Source organism: Amphiura filiformis, chromosome 17 (genome assembly GCF_039555335.1).
Source record: "Amphiura filiformis chromosome 17, Afil_fr2py, whole genome shotgun sequence".
NCBI lineage: Eukaryota > Metazoa > Echinodermata > Ophiuroidea > Amphilepidida > Amphiuridae > Amphiura > Amphiura filiformis.
The window spans coordinates 11,806,300-11,833,824 of NC_092644.1; the positions used below are offsets into that span (position 1 = coordinate 11,806,300).

The 27,525-nt window shown below is 37.2% G+C and overlaps 1 protein-coding gene across 1 annotated transcript in view; it reads right to left on the bottom strand.

Annotated features, from left to right (window-relative positions):
* LOC140136935 (synaptotagmin-7-like) overlaps nt 1–27,525 on the bottom strand; it is a 552,412-nt gene that overhangs the window by 223,393 nt on the left and 301,494 nt on the right. Inside the window, exon 4 of the mRNA XM_072158587.1 lies at nt 24,419–24,635. Coding sequence (XP_072014688.1) covers nt 24,419–24,635 — 217 coding nt within the window. The remainder of the gene's footprint in view (nt 1–24,418; nt 24,636–27,525) is intronic.

A 27,525-nucleotide genomic window follows, 5' to 3' on the forward strand; every position in this document is an offset into this window, starting at 1 on the left:
CACACACCTTCCAAGATACAGGAATGCAATGCAGAGGAGATTGCACCCACCTTCCTAAAGCAGTGGATATGGTACAGAAATGATATCATGCAATGCAGAGGAGATCTCACCCACCTTCCTAAGCAGTGGATATAGTACAGAAATGCGCTCATGCAATGCAGAGGAGATCTCACCCACCTTCCTAAGCAGTGGATATAGTACAGAAATGATCTCATGCAATGCAGAGGAGATTGCACCCACCTTCCTAATGCAGTGGATATGGTACAGAAATGATCTCATGCAATGCAGAGGAGATCTCACCCACCTTCCTAAGCAGTGGATATAGTACAGAAATGATCTCATGCAATGCAGAGGAGATTGCACCCACCTTCCTAAAGCAGTGGATATAGTACAGAAATGATCTCATGCAATGCAGAGGAGATTGCACCCACCTTCCTAAAGCAGTGGATATGGTACAGAAATGATCTCATGCAATGTAGAGGAGATTGCACCCACCTTCCTAAAGCAGTGGATATGGTACAGAAATGATATCATACAATGCAGAGGAGATTGCACCCACCTTCCTAAAGCAGTGGATATAGTACAGAAATGACCTCATGCAATGCAGAGGAGATTGCATCCACCTTCCTAAAGCAGTGGGTATGGTACAGAAATGATCTCATACAATGCAGAGGAGATTGCACCCACCTTCCAAGATACAGGAATGCAATGCAGAGGAGATTGCACCCACCTTCCTAAAGCAGTGGATATGGTGCAGAAATGATCTCATACAATGCAGAGGAGATTGCACCCACCTTCCTAAAGCAGTGGATATGGTACAGAAATGATCTCATACAATGCAGAGGAGATTGCACCCACCTTCCTAAAGCAGTGGATATGGTACAGAAATGATCTCAAAAATGGACTTATTGTTTGGATTGACATTGTTTTTGTGGCTGCATCTCTCTCCTGACTATGGTTCTAAAGATGGGGTGAACTACTGCACTATGGTTTACTATATTTAGTGCATTGCATTATGGAATTGATCTACTCAACACTCATGCATCCCTATGGTCCTCCTTTCATATCATTCCAATATGAAGCATTGCATTATGTGATTGGTCTACTCAACACTCATGCATCCTTATGGTCCTCCTTTCATATCATTCCAATATGAAGCATTGCATTATGGGATTGGTCTACTCAACACTCATGCATCCCTATGGTCCTCCTTTCATATCATTCCAATATAAAGCATTGCATTATGGGATTGGTCTACTCAACACTCATGCATCCCTATGGTCCTCCTTTCATATCATTCCAATATAATACACTATTATATCACTTAGATATTTCCCTAAGGGTTACTCTAATCTCATTAATGTTCTGTGCCCTGCTATTTGGTTTCATGATGGGAATTGAAAACTTCTTCCTACTTTAAATACCAGGGGTGTTATAGCAAAAACACATAGAATTATCTCAGGTATGTTAGTACTACTCGCTGAAGAGTTGCAATAAAATTGGGATTGGTAATGGTAGCTAGTTGCGCAATCACTCAATGCTTACTCACCTCACTTGAAATTTACAAATAAAGTTGTAGAATTTGACAAGAAATTATCAATTTTACAATTATTTGAAGAAATACTCTTTAAGCATAAAAAGCACTAGGCTTACTATGCAAATACATCGCATTTTTTGTCATGCTGATGAAATAAATAAAATGATACATCAAATTATATATTTGAAAAGGGAAAATATATAAAGTTCATAGTTCAGAATTCAACAACCACATACAGAAGGTTAAAACCAAGGTATCACTATAACAACATATTCCCACAGATGCTCAAATCCTAATCATCAGGCTTTTTGCAGTACCATCAGCCACCTATGCAATAATGCATTATATAACTCAAGAGGTTTGCAACAAAATATCATGGCTGAGAATTTGATAGCCCTACTTCGCGATGTAGTTCTTATTCCTTAACTCTGTTGCTATCAAAACATTTTGCAAACCTTTTTGATTTTTTAAAGAATATTATGTCCATAAATGGAATATACATGCAAAATGCATTGAAATGAGTACATATACTGGTAACATTCAATCAGCTGTTCTTAATACAGTAAACACTGTTACTTGTATTTCTTTAACAAAAATTGTCAAACCTAACTTTAATCAGTAAATTGACACCAAAAGTATTAAACCACAATGATGATATACAGGTGTTGATAATGCAATGAGGCCTCGCTTGCTGACAGGTGAAAGCAACACAAGCCTTGCCTGGCGCATACACGCATTCACTACTGCAATTGAGTCTGGCTTGAGTTAAGTAGCAGTGGAGGCCACTCTAGTATCACACCGATATGATACAATCATCCCGCGCTAAGCCCCTCATGGGCCGCTTTAAAGACTGCGTGTATTTTGTGTTTTGAATTGCAACATGTGGCGATAAGAAATAGGATACATGATAGATTTACAAACAGATGTCTTGGATATGTGTGGATTTTATTTCAACTAATTCTTATGTTACTTTAGATATAGCCTTTGACTAAATATTGATGATGTAATTGCTATTTCTTTTATTCTGCAATGACCTCTTGTTATTTGATAGGAGGTGGTTTATTGTTTTGTAATGGGCCTTTCCAGCATCTTTTCTATTGTTTTGTGTTACATGATTGTTGTTATTGATGTGTTATTGTTTTGTAATGGGCCTTCCCAGCATCTTTTCTATTGTTTTGTGTTACATGATTGTTGTTATTGATGTGTTATTGTTTTGTAATGGGCCTTCCCAGCATCTTTTCTATTGTTTTGTGTTACATGATTGTTGTTATTGATGTGTTATTGTTTTGTAATGGGCCTTCCCAGCATCTTTTCTATTGTTTTGTGTTACATGATTGTTGTTATTGATGTGTTATTTGACTTGACCTTATTCAAAATATCTTTATACTTTGTACTTTAAATGAAAAGAGCTAAACACAGAATGGGTTATTCAAGTTGAAATTAATACAACCCCTATGGAAGGCATGACCTTAATTTCACATACAGGAGGTGTAGATACAGGGTTGCCAAACCCGCGATTTGGTAGCCCAATTGGGCGACTTTTGAAGATTTTTCCCGCGACTTTGGACAATTTCCTGTCCCATAGAAACCAATAGTTAAGAAAAAATGTGGGTAACTTTTCAACATTGGCTCCCGCAACTTCTGATAGTTTCCTGCCCCATAGAAACCAATGGTAAAGAGAAAAATTGGGCGACTTTTCAAATTATTTGACCCGCGATTCGGGCTGAAATCTTTTGCCAACCCTGTGTAGATATTAAATGGAGTCACCCATTCCAGTCTTTCCTAGGAGTGTATGGCTTTCAAATAAAAGTGCAACATATGCCATATACTGCATTACTGTCTTCAATTATTATAGTTTAGCAACATCATTATAGATCATTTTATTTTTAAATTTAAATATACATGTTTTCTGAATGGACAGAAGCATAACATGAGTCATGGGAGAGCGGCAACAAGCAAAGGCAATTTTACCTGGGATTTCATTTTGATTGCCCTATGCCTTAAAACTCTTCAATTCAAGTCCTGTATGTGCAAGTTCCTACATAATTATTATGTTTGTTTAATCAGTCTGCCTGGGCGGACACATGCTTGGATCCTAACAGGACCAAGCTCAATCAACTTGCTGAAGCCATGATGAACTGTTTTGAGAGGAAAGATCAGAAAGAAAGCAAATTGAAGAAAAAGAGCAAGGAAAAGAAAGACTACTCCCAACAAATCAAGTGTACAAATGTGCTCTTAACCCTTGGGTTGAGAAATCTGAAATTGGGAGTTCTTATTCTGTATAAAATTCAGACAGACTTTCTCAGGTTGCCATGTCTTCTGTAATGTGAACAGGGTTTTTTTTAGCACTTGAATTGATCAATATTATGAAATGAACACCAAAGGTAAACATGCCCTTACATGACTGAAACATGTTTATTGTTGACAACAAGCTTGCATGTATTAACAAAGGTGCACAACACTTCCACACCTTGTCTGTTGATCTAATGGTCATATCTTATGCACAGTGATGCAGGGCTCTAAGACAGTGACTCCATAATGCAAGGTAGCTCGAGGTCGTGGGTTAGCATGGTATTAATATGTTGTGCACTTAGGAAAGGCTAAATTGCATTGCATCTCCCCATCCAGGTGTAAAAATGGCCCGGAAAAATGGGTACCAGCTTTATTTGATGTTGGAAAGGTAACAGATTCGCTGTGGAGGAGGTGTAGCCATCCCCCACAGCAACATTTCATGGAGGAGTCTGGTCCAGGTTGTCATTCTGGCCTGTGTTGCCTTACCTCTTATGCAAATCAAGCTATACCCAAGTTATCAAATTGCATACAACAAACTTGTTGTTTTAATAATGTTTCCTGTAGCATGTTGCTTACTTGTAATGATATATTTTGTGTAGTGGGGTAGTAGCTGGTGGTACTGTTAGAACAGGATATTTTGCGGTTTTTGGTGGTTTTAAATTTGGATTTATTTACCTATACCATATGAGTCAAAATACTTCATGTAATACCTGCTATATGTGAGGCACACTGAGTGCATACCTAAAGTTGCATTTATCTTTTTGTATACATAGTATTTCCTTTAAGCTAAACCGGGTTCAATTTTATAGCAAAATGCATGCACAGCACAGCATCTATAGACTACAAAGCTTGTGGTAGCTGTGCATGAAATGAGGCAAGTATTCTTACTGAGTACAAACAAGTCTAGTATTGGTTCAGTGATGCTCAGTGGCTCTTAAAACTAGCCATAACTAATCTAACAACACGCAACAACAAACAAAAGCTGCTATTCAGACAAAGGTATTACACAATAGAAAAGACAACTCTCATGAGTAACAATATGCCTAGTTTTGTCCCACAGAATCTTGAGATACCATTTATAGTTAGACAAGAAATCTAATGAGAAGAAAACATTCCTACAAATATTCCATGTTTCCATTGCTATCACTCTAGCTAGGCAGTTAGATAAATCTGATATGCCAATCGTCATTCATACAAACTCGCCTAGTATCAGTTCAGTGGCTCTTAAAACAAATTTGTTAATAAATTAATGACAAATTTGTTAACAACAAGTTAGTTAACTACAAATTTTGAAATAATTTATATTGAAAGGTACACAGAAAGCTGTAATGCGTACAAGAAAATATTTCTGTTGATGCACATTATAGAGGGCAGCATGACAAATATCTGAGTAAAGTTGTCATACACTTTCAGTGCTTTGGTCTTTCAACAACTTTTTTCCACATTTTAAAGCAGGCTGTTAACATTCTGCTACAAACTATAGAGGGCACATGACTCTTCCTTCACCCTTTGCAATCGTCATGTCTCCACAGCCACATTAGCATTTACATCCGATGTGTACACTTGTTGCAAGAGAGTGTACAAAAGATATACAGGTCTATAAACTGTGAAACTTTATAGTTCTGTCTACTAAAGATAGCAAATTATTGATGTCTACTGTGAATAGCATGTATTTTGCTGTCTACTGAACACAATTGTTTGATGTAATGTAAAACTGTGTCATTTAAAGCAAAGTTGAAACAATGATGGCGCTATTTATCTTAAATCTTGTTTGCATCTTTACAAAGGGTAGACACTTGGTATTAGAACATCAGAAAAAAATACCAACAAATGGCAAGAAAATTTTCAAAAAACATCTTTTTATCATGAAATGTATGGAATAAGTCATTTTATTTGGTAAATTAAATTAAAATATATGTAAATGGCCCCTCAATTTGCACACAATGTACAATTTATAGATGGAAGATAGCAACTTATTGTAAACTATTGCTATCTACTGAAAATAGCAGAAAATTACTGCTGTCCACTAAAGATAGCACATTATTTCTATCTACTGAAGATAGCACACTATTGCTATCTACTGAAGAGAGCAGATTATTCCTGTCTACTGAAGATAGAACATTGCTGTCTACTGAAGACAGCACATTTAAATTTCTATCTACTGAAGATAGCACACTATTGCTATCTACTGAAGATATCAGATTATTCCTATCTACTGAAGAGATAGAACATTGCTGTCTACTGAAGATAGCAAATATCATATGGAAACGTTTTAGTGCAAAAGTCTCTTTAAATGCGAACGCTATGCTCAGCTATGTGCATGTATGTTTACATTTCACAGATCGATGATTCCAAGGCCGGCTACTTACTATTCATTGTGTTATAAACGTGGCTCAGTTCATGACAACAAACACATCAGAGCATATGCATGGTCATTCCTATCCAACGCTCATTGGCTCGTGTCATGACTAGCGTGATTGGATGGGGCTTGACGTTTTCCTATCGTCCGTCAACAGTTTTTAACCAATCAAATAACTTTTACGTAATGTTGTTTGTGAATAAATTGGAAAGAGAATAGTAAAACCCCCGCCATCATCGGCCAATCCGTTCAGGAATTATGGCTTCAGGAAAATCGCCCAGCCGGCGAAAGACATGAAATCTCTGTGTGCGGCGCTGAAAATCAGGCATTTTTGAGACTAGAATGGTGGGCTTTTAACTTGCATCCGCCTTGCGACAATAACCTACATTTCTTAATTTTACAGCTTAATTAGGAAAAAACTATGAACTATTGAATGCTGAACGACCGCTGTTGTTATCTTTTTTGGATTTTTTTAAAGATATTAAAATATGACCAGGGATACCTTCCGGCTGAAATCGACATTGGGATTTTCTGTGGTACGAGTCAGTGGACAATTCTTGAGAGCAAAAGAGACTACGTTTCCATATGGCTGTCTACTGAAGATAGCACATTATTTCTGTCTACTGAAGATAGCACACTATTGCTATCTACCTCATTCCCCCTACAAGGCGTTCTATGCATGGCAGAGAATTGCGCAATTCAAATTCCATCACTCGTTTACCTTGTAGAACTGAGCGGTTCAGAAAGAGTCCAATTCCACACTTCATCAACTTACTTAATGCTTAAAATTGATGTTTTGTTTCACCCATTGATGCAGTTTAACAATTTGATGCAATTTAATTTAATTATTTTGATGTGACAATTTTTATGGTATGGGTATGACAGTGAATATGAGTGTATTGAGTGACTTGGTGTGTATGCATAATTATTTAGGGTGACTGTGTTTGGAAGTTCATGTAAGAGGTGCGCTCAAGAGTGAGTGGGGTGTGTTTGTGAGGATAAGTGTGGATATAAGATTAGTTAAGGGGTTTGCTTTCATAATTATGTGCAATATAATTTTGTGTTTCTTTTATGCTTTTTTTTTTTTTTTTTGATTTGGTGTGTGGCGAGTATTATTTGTGGTCACTGTGTCTGGGAGTAAGAGGTGTGCTTAGGGGTGGTGTGTGTGAGTGTGGTGTGATGTGGTGAGTGTGGAGATAAGCTTTTATAATTATGTGCAATATAATTCTGAATATTATATGTTTTTCTTATGTTTATTTCTTGTAATATGTATTTTAATAACTTTTATGTATAATAATAGTAAATAATTTTTGATGTTTTAATATATTGTAAAAAGTGACGCAATTTGGCTATTTGCCACGATGTTATTTTCAATAAATATGAAATGAAATGAAATGAAATCTACTGAAGATAGCAGATTATTCCTGTCTACTGAAGACAGAACATTGCTGTCTACTGAAGATAGCAAATATTGCTGTCTACTGAATATAGCACATTATTTCTGTCTACTGAAGATAGCACACTATTGCTATCTGCTTAATATAGCAAATTATTCCTGTCTACAAAAACTAGAATATTGCGATCTACTGAAGATAGCAAGTTATTGCTGTCTACTGAAGATAGCACATTATTGCTAGCTACTGAATATAGCAAATTATTCTTGTCTACTGAAGATAGAACATTGCTGTCTACCAAAGATTGCTAATATTATTGCCGTCTACTGAAGATAACAGACCACTGCTGTCTACTGATGTCAGCAAAATATATTGCTGTCCACTGGAGAAAGCAAATTATCATTGTCCATTGAAGATAGCAAATTATTACTGTCCATTGAAGATAGCAACTTATTACTGTCCAAATACTAAATACAGCTAATTATTGCAAAGTATTGCTGCCTACTGATAGCACATTATTGCTGTCTACTGAAGATATAATTTTAAATGGTTTTTTAAGACAGTAAATTATTGCTATCTACTAATTAGACAGCACTACACTCTCAAACTACAGAGGTTGTGGAATTTTACAATCTACTAAAAAACAGAGTTATGGGTAAGTGCCCCTTCCGCCTAGGAGCTAAACACATATTTTATGTATTTAGAACATAGAAGGTATTTTTGCCAGCCAGCTGTCATCCCTCTGTTAACAGGTCAACAGCTGGAGTCTATCATCCCTCCTCTGGATTGCCTAATACTCTGTCATATTATTCAGCCATGGTTAACCATGCCTGCCTACCTGCCTGCATGGAACCATTTAATATTTGGTTAGGGTAAGATTGATCCTACACTACCCAATATAATGCCGCCATTACCACCTCATATATCAGTTAAGTCAGTTTTCAGGGGCTTATTAAAATGATGTAATGAGAGTTACAAATGGGGATTCACACACTCACAATACAGTGTATCCCAAATGAAAATCATTATAATCCTAACCTGAAAGCTTTCTAAAAGCTCATTTTATTTAGACATTTGCTGGAATTTAGTTGTACAGGTGCAAACAATTTAGGGGGCGCTTATTAGGTGAAGGGCGGTAATTAGATCAAATATGGTTGTCACGACTTTCGACTATGATCTATTGTCCTACTTGTCAGCTTTGTGTAATTTCCACCTATCCAAATTCCCTTCTGCTACTTAAGACTCATGATGTAGACTAGTCATTAACCTAATAATACCTATTGTACCCTAAAATAGACCTCAATATAAAAGTAATTAATTCTAGTCATACTCTACAAATTTCAAACCTACTGGGACTGTCCCTAATTGGCTTGTCTACACACCTACTGGGACTGTCCCTAATTGGCTTGTCTACACACCTACTGGGACTGTCCCTAATTGGCTTGTCTACACACCTACTGGGACTGGCCCTAATTGGCTTGTCTACACACCTACTGGGACTGTCCCTAATTGGCTTGTCTACACACCTACTGGGACTGTCCCTAATTGGCTTGTCTACACACCTACTGGGACTGTCCCTAATTGGCTTGTCTACACACCTACTGGGACTGTCCCTAATTGGCTTGTCTACACACCTACTGGGACTGTCCCTAATTGGCTTGTCTACACACCTACTGGGACTGTCCCTAATTGGCTTGTCTACACACCTACTGGGACTGTCCCTAATTGGCTTGTCTACACACCTACTGGGACTGTCCCTAATTGGCTTGTCTACACACCTACTGGGACTGTCCCTAATTGGCTTGTCTACACACCTACTGGGACTGTCCCTAATTGGCTTGTCTACACACCTACTGGGACTGTCCCTAATTGGCTTGTCTACAAACCTACTGGGACTGTCCTTAATTGGCTTGTCTACACACCTACTGGGACTGTCCCTAATTGGCTTGTCTACACACCTACTGGGACTGTCCCTAATTGGCTTGTCTACACACATGAAATGGTTGAGACACACTTCACAAGTGAGAAACTTCAAATTTTATAAGTAAGACTTGATTTGATTTGAATTTTCAACATAGTTCTATTTTAGTCCCATTTACATTTTACTGGTTCCCTGTGACTTGTTCTCCCACCTCCTTCCACTGACCAAAGACACCTTTAATGCTTTTAATCATTAAAATGGTTAAAACATAGAATGCCAGTTAGCATTTTATTGGTTAATGCAGCTTCAGCACATGAAATTTTAATTAATCACTATCACAAATCACCATCACGAAATACCATTCCCTTGCAGGTGCAAGGTGCATATGGGGTGATGATCTTACACCAACTAACTATTTTACACAACACAACTTGCACCAACACTATAATCTTCAATTTATTGAATTCATTCCATTTTTGCCAATTCCATATGATGTGCATGATGACGCAAATCAGCCTATATACCCATGGAATCACTGGCCGGGCCAGCGTAACCCCCATGGCTAGAGGCTGGTGATTTTCTGCATAGCATGCGAGGGGTCAGAGGTTTGAATCCCGGGGGTACCTAGTGACTTCTTTGTTTGTCTTCTCTCCTTTTTCATTTCATCTTTCCCTTCCGATAGCAAAAAAACCAAGGGTACAGCTAGGATTAAGCTATGTCTTTTCATCAAATATATTCCAAAATTGATGGATAAAAAAGCCATTGTAATGTTAGTTTCCAGTGGAGGTTCCATTTAGGATGCATAAAATTACAATATTCATACATTTTCATGTCCAAATGCACCTAAATTTTCAGCTTCCAAAGCCACCGCTGCATTTGTTGCTATGTTAAGATCCATGCAAAATTATATCCTATATTGTCCTTCACAAAAGCAGGCCCCATAAAAAATTAAGTTGTAAAGTCCTGACAAGCAAAACTACAGCAACATTGCAACAAACTAATACCATTTAACAGAAAAGAGCCCAAATAAATTCATTTAGGAACTTACTGTCCCCTCCCCTTCAATATATTATTGCACTCAATATCTACTAACAGGGTGTTATATATGTAAGAGGCTAATATTCTGTTTTCTCCATGGCATCACTACACCATGTTGGCCCGCATGCACATGCACACACTCATCACAATGACTCTCTCATTGTAAACCTTACAAGGTCAGATTGAGTCATCCTTAGCTCCTGAATACAGCCCTACATTTTCAATAACTTCTCTAACTTGACAATTCGGCAGACATTCTGTCAAAATCTATACTGTTTACCCATGTACTTATGCTGTGTGCTGACGTCATATAAGCACACATTCACATGGCGCTACATTGTTGCAAATTAGCTCTGGATCAACTGGTTGCTTCATTTTACATCTACAGGTAGTAGAAGATCTAGAGTTATTGTAAGGATGTTAAGGAAGGGGAATAGTCCATGGTATCCTTAACTGATGTGTGTGCATGGCTTTGTCACCCTCTTGATCTTCCCCTGTCTACACCCGCGCAGAGTGACTTGTTTTAATCTTGAGTGTAGGACAGGCTGAAGGGTTTAAAGTGCATCCCCTAGCATGGATATATTAAATGACTGAGAGGAAGGAAATAAAGTAACACAGATTAAGACTTACACATAACCTATGAACAGGACTTTATAGATCTAGGCTTAATTTGATATCATTCAAACTTATCAAGCACTTCTTAAAACTGCACTTAATATGATAGATTAAATAATCTTAATGCATTAAGTATCTAGAGCAAATTGCAGCTGAATCTAAGAGAGTATACAATGTTGTTGTGATTTTTAAAAAACCTCTCTTTGTTGCCTTTATAGTTTACTTATAGTAAATAAGGCCAAAAAACAAAATTTTACATCTCAAGAGTTTTACTTTTATCTCTGAGAAATTGGCTTTTAAATTTTTCTCCAAAATTTTGTATTTCACACAAAAATATTTGTAAAAATAAGTTTTAAAAACATCTGTTGGAAGAATTCTGTGATTAACACATTAAAGTAGTGAAAGTATTTTATTATTGAGCATCTCAAAGTCAAACTTATCTTAGCTGAGTTTGAGTCAGGGGAGGGGGGAGGGGGAGGCAAAAACACATTCTGGATTGGATTTTAAAATCTTTGCAAACTCGAGACATACTATTGTTTGGACATAATTTGTATTGTCCTCGTTTTCACATACACCAGGCCAGGAATAACTGTAATTCACACTTTGCTAATGCTGAAATATTTTGTAACCAGCAAAAGAAAGATTACCATAAGTAGACATATTATCTTTATTTGGTAATGGTATTCTGTCGTCCATATGAGCATATGTTGGCTAACACACAGTAAAACAATAATTTACTATCTTCAGTAGACAGTAAAAATTTGTATCTTCTTTGTATGTTCTAGTTTAGCAATATTAAATAAATAAATAAATAAATTTCGGTATTTATATAGCGCCTTACCACAGATCAAGGAGTGTTCAAAGCGCTGTAATTTCGCTGCCATGGTGAATCATCACAATCAGATCGCATCAACTAGGCATTGTGCAGCCAGAATAGCGCAAACCTATCCGCACTTAGATTGTAACATCCACCATTTATCAGTGCAGCTCCCCAAATTCCATTGGGTGAAGGAAGTTTTTGATAACCAAACAACTAATCACCGATTTTTTGAAAGCAGGAGGAAACCGGAGATCCCGGAGAAAACCTGCGAGAGCGAGCATGGAATCGGGATAAACCAAGTGCACATGAGTCCTTGGGCTGCGCCGGGGCTTGAAACTGGGACCTCAGTGGTGCAAAGTGAGGGAACTACCGCTGCGCTAACTCGCCCTCCGCTGCGCTAACTTGCCTCATATTCTAATGCACAACAACACATGCTATCTTCAGTAAACAGCAATAATGTCTATCCTCGGTATAGGAGTTCTGCTCTCCTTAATTCACCTTTCTACATTACTATTATCAGTAGACAATTACTAATTTTGTATCTTCAGCACAAGAATATTGCTCTTTAAGTGCACACAATTACTATCTTCAGTAGATAGCAATAATTTGCATCTTCAGCATGGACAATTCACACTTTCTAATACATATTAGTACATTGCTATCTTAGCCCCCTATTAGTACATTGTTATCTTCAGAAGATAGCAATAGTTTCTATCCTCAGTATTAAGTTTCGCTTTTTAAACACACATTAACAGATTGCTATCTCAATGATTTGTATCTTCAACAACTCTTCCTATACTTTTGTACAGGAGCCAACCGTTGTTAATCCGTGATGAATCCACACTTTTGCAGTAAGCGTATACGCGAACGCCAGCGCACATCCGCGTGAGCACGTAAAATTCGTCATGTCTGGAATATGTGTGCGTATCACGCTTACAAGTTGAATTCAGTATTTTGGAAGTATCGGATAAAGATTGCCGTTTTATTCAGTTTTATTGCTGATATTAACAGAAATCAGTGATCTTTTTGTAAGGCTGACTGTCAATGATTATTCCTCATGAAATAATCGGGGAAATGATCATGTGAATTATACGATCTTTAAGCTTGTTTTCGTTGTTGAAAGGATTCAATCATGTTTCATCGTTGGTCATCACCGATTAACAACTCACGTCTGGCGCATTTGCGTGGTTTACTTCGCTCGGCCAGCTAAAGCTGCCCTCGCGAAGTAAACCACGCAGACGACGCGGACGCATCGTTGTTAATCAGTGATGAACAACGGTGAAACATGATTGAATCCCTAAATCAGAATAGGAATTTCTTCTTGTTAATACACATTTTAAAATACATTGCTATTATCAGTAGACAGCACTAAATTGTGTCTTTGGCATCTAGAAGTCTTGCTCTTTAATTCACAATACATTGTATCTTCAGTAGACACCAATACATCTTCAGCAGAGGACTTTTTTCAAAAAATATTATACAACAATATAATCATTCAGGGATCAGTAGAAGATTGCAGAGGTAGAGGGCATCCAACAACAGCATTGACAGATGACATAGCGGCAGATGCAGGAATCAGTAGAAGGTTGCAGAGGTAGAGGGCATCCATCAACAGCATGGACAGATGATTCCATTTGTTTGACTTTGTATGCTTAATACTACATAGTTCTGCAGAGTCGATATCTGAGGTGTGATCAACTCCTGGATTATACGCCACCATGCCTAGCAAGTCATTATGCGAGGACTGTAAAGTTAGGTCATTCATACAGGTTTGAATGACTTCACACTCACCTCATATTTGCTGAACATACATTTGAGGATAAGGATGTGTTAGTGCTCGACAGAGGACATAAGTGATTTGAATGAGGGGTCAAGGAGGCCACACATGTCTGGCAGGAGGAACCTTCGATCAATCGAGGAGGGGAACTACACCACAACTTTTCAAGGACTTACGACACAGCAATCAGCAAAAGACTCCTCAAAAGACCTTTCTACTGTGATGTTATACCATTAACTGTGTCATAGGTTAATAGTTCAGTGTCTGATCAGTCAGCCTGATGATGTGTCTTGGATGAGGCGTGATACTGTCACTATCGAAAATAGTAAGTCCAGATGAACAGATTTAATATTCATAAAAATAGCAAATCCAGATGAACAGACTTAATATTCATTTTTGCCAGACAGTGAAACTTGCAATGTCTGTACCACGAACCACTTGTGTTGTATACTTGGAATCAGTGTAGAGTGCAAACCCCTCCTTTGGACCTAAAATTGAGGCATTCCACTATAAATGTGCACCAAGCCTGCATGATGTGAACACCCTGTCTGATTTGGTTGAATGCGAAGGATGTCTTGGTTTTATAAGTGGCAGGCAGGACCACATCTGTGTGTGATCTGTATACAGACTGAGATATCTCCATGGTGTGTGCAATGAGAACTAAGGTGAGCAGCAAATGATTTACACTGAGGTACCAAATAGGAAAAATCAAAATGTATGAGACAGTTGAAACATGTTAATGCAAATATTATCATCCATAGCTAGAGTAATAAATCATCTTTATGATATTTCATGTTGTCTTGAGCATTTCTGTCATCACTTTAATCTTAGTCATTTTTAAATTGTTATGTCATCATTGTTATTAATGTCATTGTCTATGTCATCATCGTACTTATTGCCCCTTTGCTCCACCACTGCTACAATCACTGCTACAGTCAGTGTCACTATCAACATCAACATGATGATGATAATCATCCTCATCAACAACTTCCTTATGATTATCATTGTTGCACACCACATATCAATTTCTAATTGTTTCTTTCATTTACTTGATAAGACCAAATCAAAACTTTGTTCTCTCTTTGTAACCTCTTGAGATAATCATTAAACCTGCTTCACCTCTTTCAACAAATATATATATACCTTTCAATCTTCTGTTCTGAGAAAAATAAGAATACCTGAAGGCCCGATGAAATGGACACAGCTGTAAATAGAATGTGACGACAAATGGGGCGCTATATGTTTTGACAAATTTATGTCAACACTTTGTATGCTCAGCAACTCTTGAAATTATGTCTATAAATAATAACATCATTGAAAATTAGGCCATTTTGAATATCAAATAATCAATTGGCATGGATGGTCTAATTTACATGCACGGTGTGCTCACAACACTTGCCCCAAATACTCTATTAATTTTTTATTTAAATGGAACAATTTTGTACTAACACTAAAATCATATGTTTAATTCATTCCTATTATGTATGTGACCAAGTTATCAATGGTTAAGGGGGTACTACACCCCTGTGGTAAATTTGTGACTATTTTTGCATTTTTCTCAAAAAATAATAACACACTGGTAACAAAAGTTATACATATTTTTGGGGCAAGGAATCCAATTACTACACTGAAATTTCAGTGACTCAAGACAAGCGGTTCAGTATATATGATAGGAAACGAGGTACATGCTAGCGGTACCTTATTTCTTATCATAAATAACAAACCGCTTGTCTTGGGTCACTGAAATTCCAGTGTAGTAATTGGATTCCTTGCCCCTATATTATACATACCTTTTGTTACCACTGTGTTATTAGTTTTTGAGAAAAATGCAAAAATAGACACAAATTTATCGAGGGGTGTAGTACCCCCTTAAGCAATCTCAAATGCTAACATTAATATCGTTTTACTATCACAAATAAAAAAGGTCATTTGAAAATCTTATTTTCCAATGTGTTACTCAATTGACATGTGTGTACGACCACGGTGCAGTGGTTTCAACCAATGTACCGTAAAACCCCGTCTACAAGCATATAGTGTGCTTCTGATGAAAGCTACATTAATCCAATCGCCATTATGGAGTTTGAGCAAATAAATTACGGATCCAAGCATATACAAACAAGTATTATTTCAAGACCGATCTATTGTATTGGTATATTAACGCTTGCTTCGAATTAATTAAGGTTTTATAAAAAACACTATATATGCTTGTAGACGGGGTTTTACGGTATTTCCCCAAACTATCATTATTTGCTATAGGTAAAATATATTCTAACATTTAAATAATTTACTTACAGGTGATCTGACCTATCCTCTTCCTCTTCCCAGTCCATGGTGGACAGTGGACATAGGAAGTACCCCCGGGGTACCCCACCTCAGTCACACATACTAACTTAAAGACATAGGTCATTTTATAACAATGTAAACATAATAATGATTGTACCCTCTTGAGGCAATGAGGTACCTATGAGGATATCCTTAGGTCCATAGGGTGCACACAAAGTAGACTATCTGAAATGGTACCAATCAGGTCCAGAAGGGACATATGAGGTACCATTAATTACACATAATCAGGTACAGAAGTGTCAATTTAATAAAAAACTGAACTGAATTGAACCTAATATAATCCCTGATTACTAAAACCACAGAGTAAAGCGCTCCACAGACTCCGAGTATTGTACGTACAATATTGTATGCAACATATCTACCTTATTTAATCTATTGCCATTCTATTTCCAGTAATGTTTTTAAACATTACAACAGTAATGTTTTTAAACGTCATCAAACATTCGTTAGAACTTAAAAGTTCTAACGAATGTTTGATGACGAAAAATCGATAATATGTTACATACAATATGTAGCAGAAATATATTATCGATTTTACGTCATCAAACATTCGTTAGAACTTAAACATTAATGGAAATAGAATGGCAATAGATTAAATAACGTACATATTGTACATACAATATTTTACGTACAATAAAAAGTCTGTATACTGCTTAACTTGGATGGATTAGACATGGGTCACTCCATCTCATTCCACATGTTGATAGAGAGTACTTGAAGTACTCCTCCAGCTATAAATACAATCATTACCAGTCACAGACAAGTGGGTAGGGTGAGATGACGAGATGATGCATCATGGGCAGGCAAAGTCTATGAACTGTCAACATTTTGTAACTCTCAACAATGTACATTTTCCATGATTAAGCATTATGTTGGATTAAACTACTGTACACTTCAATATTAGGACTGTGCATAGTTTATAATGTATGATTTGTTATTTTAATTATTTAACATTATATGTGTGAAAATAATAAAATAATAAAATACAAAGTGTAAATATTTCCATTTGAATACTCAGGGTAAAAGGCCTTGTGTTAGTGCTATGTTGTTAATGGGTAATAATTTTCTTTAAGATATGGATATTCATAAGTGGTGGTAGATGAAATGATTAAAGAGTTTAACTTCAACAGTACACTAGTTTTCTCTCACCTGGAACATTTTCACGATAGTGGATCTAGTGACAACATTCCAGGTGAGAGAAAAAGAGTGTAGTGTTGAAGTTAAACTCTTTAATCGTGAAAAGTATTAATATGATTCTATTATCAAAGCCAAATTTGTGGCATCTTTTACTTGAACTTTAGAATGATTAGCTTTACACACTTGATAGTGATGCAAGTATTGGACTCTCAGGTATACCATACTACTGTAGTACTGTAAGATGCACCAAGCATCTGTAATTCCAACAACAGAATATCTGATATTCATGTAGCATCTGCATGGTGGCACTTTTGCAACAATGTAATGTTGTTCAAAGCCTAATCTCTAGTACTCTGGAGTATTAATCTCTTTAACACATCGTTTTAAATGTTGTCCGCAACCTTGTTTCTACATTACTTAAACACCTGGTAATGCACACAGATTCAACAATGGAATATTGTTCACAGCCTAGTCTCTAGATTACTTAACACCTGGTAGTGCACACAGATTCAACAATGAAATGTTGTTCACAGCCTAGTCTCTAGATTACTTAACACCTGGTAGTGCACACAGATTCAACAATGAAATGTTGTCACAGCCTAGTCTCTAGATTACTTAAACACCTGGTAGTGCACACAGATTCAACAATGGAATGTTGTTCACAGCCTAGTCTCTAGATTATTTAAACACCTGGTAGTGCACACAGATTCAACAATGAAATGTTGTTCACAGCCTAGTCTCTAGATTACTTAACACCTGGTAGTGCACACAGATTCAACAATGAAATGTTGTCACAGCCTAGTCTCTAGATTACTTAAACACCTGGTAGTGCACACAGATTCAACAATGTAATGTTGTTCACAGCCTAGTCTCTAGATTACTTAAACACCTGGTAGTGCACACAGATTCAACAATGAAATGTTGTTCACAGCCTAGTCTCTAGATTACTTAAACACCTGGTAGTGCACACAGATTCAACAATGAAATGTTGTTCACAGCCTAGTCTCTAGATTACTTAAACACCTGGTAGTGCACACAGATTCAACAATGAAATGTTGTTCACAGCCTAGTCTCTAGATTACTTAAACACCTGGTAGTGCACACAGATTCAACAATGAAATGTTGTTCACAGCCTAGTCTCTAGATTACTTAAACACCTGGTAGTGCACACAGATTCAACAATGAAATGTTGTCACAGCCTAGTCTCTAGATTACTTAAACACCTGGTAGTGCACACAGATTCAACAATGAAATGTTGTTCACAGCCTAGTCTCTAGATTACTTAAACACCTGGTAGTGCACACAGATTCAACAATGAAATGTTGTTCACAGCCTAGTCTCTAGATTACTTAAACACCTGGTAGTGCACACAGATTCAACAATGAAATGTTGTTCACAGCCTAGTCTCTAGATTACTTAAACACCTGGTAGTGCACACAGATTCAACAATGAAATGTTGTTCACAGCCTAGTCTCTAGATTACTTAAACACCTGGTAGTGCACACAGATTCAACAATGAAATGTTGTCACAGCCTAGTCTCTAGATTACTTAAACACCTGGTAGTGCACACAGATTCAACAATGGAATGTTGTTCACAGCCTAGTCTCTAGATTACTTAAACACCTGGTAGTGCACACAGATTCAACAATGAAATGTTGTTCACAGCCTAGTCTCTAGATTACTTAAACGCCTGGTAGTGCACACAGATTCAACAATGGAATGTTGTTCACAGCCTAGTCTCTAGATTACTTAAACACCTGGTAGTGCACACAGATTCAACAATGAAATGTTGTTCACAGCCTAGTCTCTAGATTACTTAAACACCTGGTAGTGCACACAGATTCAACAATGGAATGTTGTCACAGCCTAGTCTCTAGATTATTTAAACACCTGGTAGTGCACACAGATTTAACAATGGAATGTTGTTCACAGCCTAGTCTCTAGATTACTTAAACACCTGGTAGTGCACACAGATTCAACAATGGAATGTTGTTCACAGCCTAGTCTCTAGATTACTTAAACACCTGGTAGTGCACACAGATTCAACAATGGAATGTTGTTCACAGCCTATTCTCTAGATTACTTAAACACCTGGTATTGCACACAGATTCAACAATGGAATGTTGTTCACAGCCTATTCTCTAGATTACTTAAACTCCTGGTAGTGCACACAGGTTCAACAATGGAATATTGTTCACAGCCTAGTCTCTAGACTACTTAAACACCTGGTAGTGCACACAGATTCAACAATGAAATGTTCTCACAGCCTAGTCTCTAGATTACTTAAACACCTGGTAGTGCACACATGCTCAACAATGGAATGTTGTTCACAGCCTAGTCTCTAGATTACTTAACGCCTGGTAGTGCACACAGATTCAACAATGGAATGTTGTTCACAGCCTAGTCTCTAGATTACTTAAACACCTGGTAGTGCACACAGATTCAACAATGGAATGTTGTTCACAGCCTATTCTCTAGATTACTTAAACACCTGGTAGTGCACACAGATTCAACAATGGAATGTTGTTCACAGCCTATTCTCTAGATTACTTAAACTCCTGGTAGTGCACACAGGTTCAACAATGGAATATTGTTCACAGCCTAGTCTCTAGACTACTTAAACACCTGGTAGTGCACACAGATTCAACAATGAAATGTTGTCACAGCCTAGTCTCTAGATTACTTAAACGCCTGGTAGTGCACACAGATTCAACAATGAAATGTTGTTCACAGCCTAGTCTCTAGATTACTTAAACACCTGGTAGTGCACACAGATTCAACAATGGAATGTTGTTCACAAGCCTAGTGTCTAGATTACGTAAACACCTGGTAGTGCACACAGATTCAACAATGAAATGTTGTTCACAGTCTATTCTCTAGATTACTTAACACCTGGTAGTGCACACAGATTCAACAATGGAATGTTGTTCACAAGCCTAGTGTCTAGACTACTTAAACACCTGGTAGTGCACACAGATTCAACAATGGAATGTTGTTCACAAGCCTAGTGTCTAGATTACGTAAACACCTGGTAGTGCACACAGATTCAACAATGAAATGTTGTTCACAGCCTATTCTCTAGATTACTTAACACCTGGTAGTGCACACAGATTCAACAATGGAATGTTGTTCACAAGCCTAGTGTCTAGACTACTTAAACACCTGGTAGTGCACACAGATTCAACAATGAAATGTTGTTCACAGCCTATTCTCTAGATTACTTAAACTCCTGGTAGTGCACACAGGTTCAACAATGGAATATTGTTCACAGCCTAGTCTCTAGATTACTTAAACACCTGGTAGTGCACACAGATTCAACAATGAAATGTTGTTCACAAGCCTAGTGTCTAGATTACGTAAACACCTGGTAGTGCACACAGATTCAACAATGAAATGTTGTTCACAGCCTATTCTCTAGATTACTTAACACCTGGTAGTGCACACAGATTCAACAATGGAATGTTGTTCACAAGCCTAGTGTCTAGACTACTTAAACACCTGGTAGTGCACACAGATTCAACAATGGAATGTTGTCACAGCCTAGTCTCTAGATTATTTAAACACCTGGTAGTGCACACAGATTCAACAATGGAATGTTGTTCACAGCCTATTCTCTAGATTACTTAAACTCCTGGTAGTGCACACAGGTTCAACAATGGAATATTGTTCACAGCCTAGTCTCTAGATTACTTAAACACATGGTAGTGCACACAGATTCAACAATGAAATGTTGTTCACAGCCTATTCTCTAGATTACTTAAACTCCTGGTAGTGCACACAGATTCAACAATGGAATGTTGTTCACAGCCTATTCTCTAGATTACTTAAACACCTGGTAGTGCACACAGATTCAACAATGGAATGTTGTTCACAGCCTATTCTCTAGATTACTTAAACTCCTGGTAGTGCACACAGGTTCAACAATGGAATATTGTTCACAGCCTAGTCTCTAGACTACTTAAACACCTGGTAGTGCACACAGATTCAACAATGAAATGTTGTCACAGCCTAGTCTCTAGATTACTTAAACGCCTGGTAGTGCACACAGATTCAACAATGAAATGTTGTTCACAGCCTAGTCTCTAGATTACTTAAACACCTGGTAGTGCACACAGATTCAACAATGGAATGTTGTTCACAAGCCTAGTGTCTAGATTACGTAAACACCTGGTAGTGCACACAGATTCAACAATGAAATGTTGTTCACAGCCTATTCTCTAGATTACTTAACACCTGGTAGTGCACACAGATTCAACAATGGAATGTTGTTCACAAGCCTAGTGTCTAGACTACTTAAACACCTGGTAGTGCACACAGATTCAACAATGAAATGTTGTTCACAGCCTATTCTCTAGATTACTTAAACTCCTGGTAGTGCACACAGGTTCAACAATGGAATATTGTTCACAGCCTAGTCTCTAGATTACTTAAACACCTGGTAGTGCACACAGATTCAACAATGAAATGTTGTTCACAGCCTATTCTCTAGATTACTTAAACTCCTGGTAGTGCACACAGGTTCAACAATGGAATATTGTTCACAGCCTAGTCTCTAGATTACTTAAACACATGGTAGTGCACACAGATTCAACAATGAAATGTTGTTCACAGCCTATTCTCTAGATTACTTAAACACCTGGTAGTGCACACAGATTCAACAATGAAATGTTGTCACAGCCTAGTCTCTAGATTACTTAAACACCTGGTAATGCACACAGATTCAACAATGAAATATTGTTCACAGCCTAGTCTCTAGATTACTTAAACACCTGGTAGTGCACACAGATTCAACAATGAAATGTTGTCACAGCCTAGTCTCTAGATTACTTAAACGCCTGGTAGTGCACACAGCCTAGTCTCTAGATTACTTAAACACCTGGTAGTGCACACAGATTCAACAATGGAATGTTGTTCACAAGCCTAGTGTCTAGATTACGTAAACACCTGGTAGTGCACACAGATTCAACAATGAAATGTTGTTCACAGCCTATTCTCTAGATTACTTAACACCTGGTAGTGCACACAGATTCAACAATGGAATGTTGTTCACAAGCCTAGTGTCTAGACTACTTAAACACCTTAAACACCTGGTAGTGCACACAGATTCAACAATGAAATGTTGTTCACAGCCTATTCTCTAGATTACTTAAACTCCTGGTAGTGCACACAGGTTCAACAATGGAATATTGTTCACAGCCTAGTCTCTAGATTACTTAAACACCTGGTAGTGCACACAGATTCAACAATGAAATGTTGTTCACAGCCTATTCTCTAGATTACTTAAACTCCTGGTAGTGCACACAGGTTCAACAATGGAATATTGTTCACAGCCTAGTCTCTAGATTACTTAAACACCTGGTAGTGCACACAGATTCAACAATGAAATGTTGTTCACAGCCTAGTCTCTAGATTACTTAAACACCTGGTAGTGCACACAGATTCAACAGCTGCCCTTGCGAAGTAAACCACGCAGACGACGCGGACGCATCGTTGTTAATCGGTGATGAACACAACGGTGAAACATGGTTGAATCCCTTTCAACAACAAAAAAACAAGATCGTATAATTCACATGATTATTTCCCGGATTATTTCATGAGGAATGTCGGTTAATCATTGACAGCCAGCCTTACAAAAAGATCGGTGATATCTGTTGATATCAGCAATAAAACTGAATAAAACGGCAATCTTTATCAGATACTTCCAAAAATACTGAATTCAACTTGTAAGCGTGATACGCACACAGATTCCAGACATGACGAATTTTACGCGCACACGCGTAACGTGGATGTGTGCTGGCGTTCGCGTATACGCTTACTGCAAAAGTGTGGATTCATCATGGATTAACAACGGTTGGCTTCTGTACAAAAGTATAGGAAGAGTTGTTGAATGCCTAATGATGACACTGCACTGCTGACAACTAATGGTTATGATTTGAGAGTGGCAATTACATACATCTTAGTTTTTAAAAAAAACAGGTTCGACAATGAAATGAAAGCTTGGTATATACCCATGATGCATTTTTGGTGTATTATTTGAAGGAAATGATGAGTTAACACCATTTTCTTATAATTGCATATCATTTTGAATACAATGAATTGGTGAGAGAACTCATGTATTAACCTGTGTTAAATAGGAGTATGATGAAGGAAAGTGAGTTAATTGGATGTCAATGACTTTGCTTTCAGCATTAAATTATCACATCTATAGGAAGTTTTCTAGGAGCCACTGAGTCTTGACAAGGTAAGCTTAGCTCTATGAGATAGGGTAATTGATATAAAATGAAGAACTCAAATTAGTTTTGCTTGATTGGAGTCTCAATTTGCCTGATCACATCACAAAGCTATTTGCTATATTAAGGAAATAAAAGATGCAAATGAATTGTACATTGAAACACAATACTATATATGAATACCATGATATGCAATATAGATGTAATGATTATACAAGTCCCATGGGCATCCATTAATAATTATCAACATGATATGATTATGGAATTTCTTAACACATACAAACAAAATGTCAGTCTTTTGTGAAGTCACACAACAGAATAATAATAATATCATGGACTAAAGAGATAAAACAGTCTCGGCATTACCCGATGATGAGGGTTGATTGTTCCATGAAGCGAGACAGATGAAACTGCTATGCACATACCACATATTTTTATGGTCGTTTGCATAAAGTGAAGACACTATCTATCGTGTACGCAACACTGGCATGATTGTTAGACAAGCACGATCAAATGATCAGCCTTCATGATAATGCAAGAATTCACAGCACACAAAACATGTGGACTTTGACTTTGAATAATAATACCTTTTATCAAGACTTGGAAGACTAACATGTGTCTTGATATTTAACAATAAAATAATCAATTTTGGTAAAGGACAATATTTCCATTAGGGATGGAGGACTTCAGAATGGAACATAACATAATGTTACCCATAGAGGGAACACATTAAGGCACATTCCTTAATGTGGAGGAGCAGAAACAAAACTAAATATTTTATATAATTTATGTGGAGGAAGGGGTAGCATGAACATATTGAACAACTAGAAGAAGAACACCTTTTCATATCAAACAATTCTCCATTCTTCTCTGTTGTGAATATTGATTATTGATCCATTCCTTGCAAATATTTTGCAATATGTAATTATGCACATTATTAATTGGTCCACTTACTTTATTGTTTTCCTTCCCAGTGTTGGAGGAGGCCGTCCTAAATGGATAGGTTTTGAAGGTTGTGACAAAGGATTGCCAGCTTCTGCCGATAAGATGGGAACCTTCTGCTCTTTATCTCCTTTCTGGAAGCAATCACACCAACCACATAACATCGCCATGACGCTCAGCGTTAGCACAAATGCTATTGACACACACACTAGCAGTATCCAATGCTCAGCTGTAGCAAAGAAAAGAACACACCAATTGTAAATTTTTAGAGCTGTTTTACATAACTGCTTTAGTAGCCCATGACAGAGGTACAGCTATTATCAATCTGTAGTTCTTTACTGAACCACTGCAAATAGACTTTAGTATTAGTGAAGACATCCCTAGGCCATCTTCTGCACTGCACCAGCTGGAAAAAGTCACAAGTCACCACTCTCAAAGTATACACATTTCAAAAGCTGCATTGTAGAGTGACCACCGACAACGACTGTTGAATATTGCCAGGAAATTTGTACTTAACCCCTACATACTAGACACAAATATTAAGTGTAAATTTGAATAGTAAAATGGCAAATATGCTATCACAATTTCTGTTTTATTGAAAGAATACCCAATATTGGACTGTATGATTTATTCTTGTTGTATTACAGTCGCAGAATTGTATCCAATGCTTAGCCCTAGAATGTGATAGATGTAAAAGACATAAGTAATAAGTAGTCTACAACCTATTTCAATTCCCCATAATGACACTCACATTGAGAAATCCATCAATATATATTGCTTAGATTCAAAGACAGAGGTGCAGAGATAGGGGGAATGATGTTAGCATACAATTGCAGATATTATTCCTGTATATATATATATATATTACTTTAGTTCATTACTTTGTATATATATATGTATATATATTATCAACTCATATTTTACTCATATTTGGTTAGGGTCAATACGCCTATTCTCGGTCACACGCCTATTCTCGGTCAGTTAGCGATTTGAACAACCGCTGACGATCGTTGCTTTAATTTCAGCCGTGTCTTTCGAACGAATCATTTAGCCGTACCGGCGCTGCAGGTTTTGGTGACTTTTTAATATCACGGCAGCACAGTTCACCTCAAATAATAGATTTTGAGATTGTATGGTGACCTGAAATATCGGCATTTAAAAAAAAATAATGACGTCATTTAAGAGGGGATATTGTAATATAATCAGTAATGCGAAATTGTACATGCATTTTAAAGCTGTAATTTTAACAAGTTGATCCACCTGCATCGTAAATAACACCATAGCAAATGATTGGTGTTGTGTTTATGTAAATTCCCATAGAAACAGGGGTGTCCGAGAATAGGCATACGAATTCCGTTGGCATTCCTATTCTCGGTCAGTGTTCCCAAGTATGAGCTATGTTGACATTGTTGTTGCCATGTGTCCTACAAATGATCATGCATGAGCACATGAGAAGTGTTGCATTTTGCTCTGCAGGCTTAAATTAGGCCTATAGCCATTTGTCGAATACAAATGAGCGAGGAGAAATTATTTGTGACCGCCCGCCCTCCCTCCTCTACCCCTTACCCCATCCCCTAACCTGTCGTATTTTCGAGCTTTTTCGGTCGGAAAAATTGGGTCAACAATGTCACATTTCTGGCGGCAAAAATGGTTCCTGCCCTGGACCGAGAAAGGCGCTATAACTGACTTGCGCAGATTACATACACTATCTCCTCGGGCCTACACGTGCTATTAGCGCAATTTTGTCATTACTTTATATACATGTTAGCACAAATAGCACCGCTATTTTCATGGATATGCTATTTGTGCAATTGACAGTGTTATTTTTTGAGCATGAAAAAAACCATTAGGGACATTAAAAATAGCTTTAAATGTTAATTTTAGCGCAGTTATCATGGTTATGCTATTTTTGAGTTCTCCTATTACTTGGAGGGGTGTTATTAGCGCTGTTGTGCTATTCTTATGGTTAGACCTTATAGCGTGCTATTAGCGCTATGGTGCTATTCTTAAAATGGTTAGGCCTTATAGCGTGCTATTAGTGCTATTGTGCTCTGGAAATTGTTTTGGCCTTAGGCGGCATATAGCGCGTTATTATCGCAATAATGTTATTTATTATCGCAATAATAATTCTTGTACACTTGGAGGGGTGCTATTAGCGCTATTGTGCTATTCTTAAAATGACCTAGACCTTATAGCGTGCTATTAGCGCTATTGTGCTATTCTTCAAGGGGCACAACACTAAATCCTTCCGCATTTGGTGTAACCTTGTATAGTTCCGGTTAAAACTAGCGCCTGAGCAAAATGTATCAGCCTCTCGTGGGTACTAAATTCAAATGAATCGTGCTTGTTTTTATGGGAACAACAGAGTAGGATCTCAACATTAAAAAATCTATTCAATAAATGTTTCAAATCGATTATGAATTAGTGACAGGCTGTCGGAATAATATCAAGGCCGAACTGGTAAGGAGGCAAAAGTGTCGGCCGTGGCGCAAAAATTTGGACTTTCATCGCTTGGATGCTAAATTGGTCAATTTGGCGCCCCTAAGGTATGTTGCCCCCCGTAGTTACGCCACTGATCGATCTGCAGTGGTATTGATACCAAAATGAATTCATTTTCATCAGTAAAACGTGAGTTTTGGTGATTTGTATGTCCCCTACCCTTAATATTGTTATTATTTTATGTTGCTACACATGGAAATTAACCCTTTTTTTCACATTTTATGTCTATCTACCTGACAACTAATGGTTTAATTGCTTTTAAAATAATTACTAGAAAGTTAGAACAACCAATTAGCTACATATTGATACCAAAATGAATTCATTTTCATCAGCAAAACTTGAGTTTTTCGTGATTTGTATGTCCCCTACCCCTTAATATTGTCATATTTTATGCTGTTAGATATGGAATATTAACATATTTCTCACATATTATGTTTAACTACCTGACAACTAATGGTTTAAATGCTTTTAAAATAATGCTAGAAAATGAGAACAATCAAATAGCTACATATTGATACCAAAATGAATTCATTTTCATCCATAAAACTTGAGTTTTGGTGATTTCAATGTCCCCTATCCCTTAATATTGTCATATTTTACGCTGTTATTAACATTTTCGT